Source organism: Loa loa, assembly GCF_000183805.2.
Source record: "Loa loa unplaced genomic scaffold supercont3.641, whole genome shotgun sequence".
Classification (NCBI taxonomy): domain Eukaryota; kingdom Metazoa; phylum Nematoda; class Chromadorea; order Rhabditida; family Onchocercidae; genus Loa; species Loa loa.
In genome coordinates, this window is record NW_018108821.1 from 5,030 (window position 1) to 6,638 (window position 1,609).

General features: G+C 32.1%; 1 protein-coding gene across 1 annotated transcript; it reads left to right on the plus strand.

Annotated features, from left to right (window-relative positions):
• Positions 1-111: 111 nt before the first annotated feature.
• On the plus strand, positions 112-1,510 carry LOAG_15412 (hypothetical protein; the record flags this gene model as incomplete). The annotated part of the gene is made up of 4 exons (XM_003150903.2): positions 112-262; positions 464-678; positions 883-1,062; positions 1,280-1,510. The coding sequence occupies 4 exons, from the start codon at positions 112-114 to the stop codon at positions 1,508-1,510; spliced, it is 777 nt and encodes a 258-aa protein (XP_003150951.2).
• Between the last annotated feature and the right edge of the window lie 99 nt (positions 1,511-1,609).

A 1,609-nucleotide genomic window follows, 5' to 3' on the forward strand; every position in this document is an offset into this window, starting at 1 on the left:
CATATTACACGTAAGGGAATTCTCTCATATCATTCATAAATTTAATACAATTATTATAAGATATCCGAAAGCTGAACAAAACGTTGCAGCCTATTGATAACTAAGGCCCAAATGGATTTCGCGTTGGAACTGTTGCGCTATTCTTCGGAAGCTGATGAAACGTCGCTGCTATCACCATTTGCAGTCGTTTCCGCAATGTCTGTATTGTATTCAGGAGCTAGAGGTAAAACCGAACGTGAGATTGGAGCAGCAATTTCCGCAGGTAATAAACTGTTTGAGATATAAATATTACAAATCAGTACGATTCTATTGAATAATGTAGAAGAGTTATTTTGACAAAAATTTCAGCGTAATTAATCACTTATCATAGCAAGGAATCAAAATTCAAAATTCTCTTTTCAAATTTGATAACTTCGTAAAAGCTCTTCGACTCAAGAAAACAACTTACTTGTAAGGGTTTTAGGTCAAACCAAACGTACGTTTGAAAACTTTATGGAATGTACTATTAAAAATATTCGGAATCAATTGAAGCGCAAAAATTTTACTGCGCATTATTCAACCAAAATTTATGAGGAAGGAAATTTTTTGCGGTCTGATTTTAAAGATATTGCCAATCAGCAATACGCTTATGATTTGGCACAGATTGATTTTGCTTCATTTCTGCAAGCGAATGGATCGGTAAAAATATTATTAGATTTTCAATTAAATCAATTTTGAATTCTGAAAAAAAAACCAATTTGCAAAATAACCTTTCTTCGATATTTTTTTTTTTGTATTTCAGGTTTCATTGGTTTAAAAATAAATCAATAAACAAATAATAAATTTATGCTATTTTTAAATATTTTTTTCAGTGTATATTAGAAATAGTTTAATATATTATAGGAATTCAATAAGTGGGCAAATCGAGAGAAAAATATTGGAGTCGGCAGTACTGCTCACGTAATTTCGCACTATCCGGTGTACTTATTCAACAAACTGGAGTTCGATGCTTATTGGCAATATGAATTTCCGCCATTAAATTATTTGTCATCTTTCCATTTCGCAAAATCGCGAAAAATTGATGTACTTTGCAAACAATGTTTATTTATTTATCACTTTGCAATGATTAATAAGGCTGAGTGACAAATAGGTTATTCTACTTCGTGACCTGCTGTTATTCATTGAGCTTTGCGAAGTGTTAAAATAATCAATTAGTTGACTTAACATTGCGCAAAATATCGGAGAACAAAGTGCACTTTACTTTTGGATAGAACTGATGTTAAATGATGGTTGAATTCAGGTAGCAATGATGATAAGGACGGCAGAATTTCCATACTACGAAGACAGACAAATGCAAATAGTATCGTTGCCGTTGAAAAATTCTGAAATGGAAATGTTAATCATTTTGCCAAAGGAGATATTCGGACTAGAAGATTTTGAAGCAGAACTTACAGGAGAGAAACTATTCAATTACATTGACAAACTTGTTGTGTCAGGCAATGTTACGGTGTGTTGTATTTTCTTTTTATGATGCTTTGCTTAATTTTTTCTCTCCATTTGGTCGTAAATATTCTGTTCTTTTGAATTAACAAATTGCACAGATTTCAGGCAGAATGTATGCCTCAGTAAG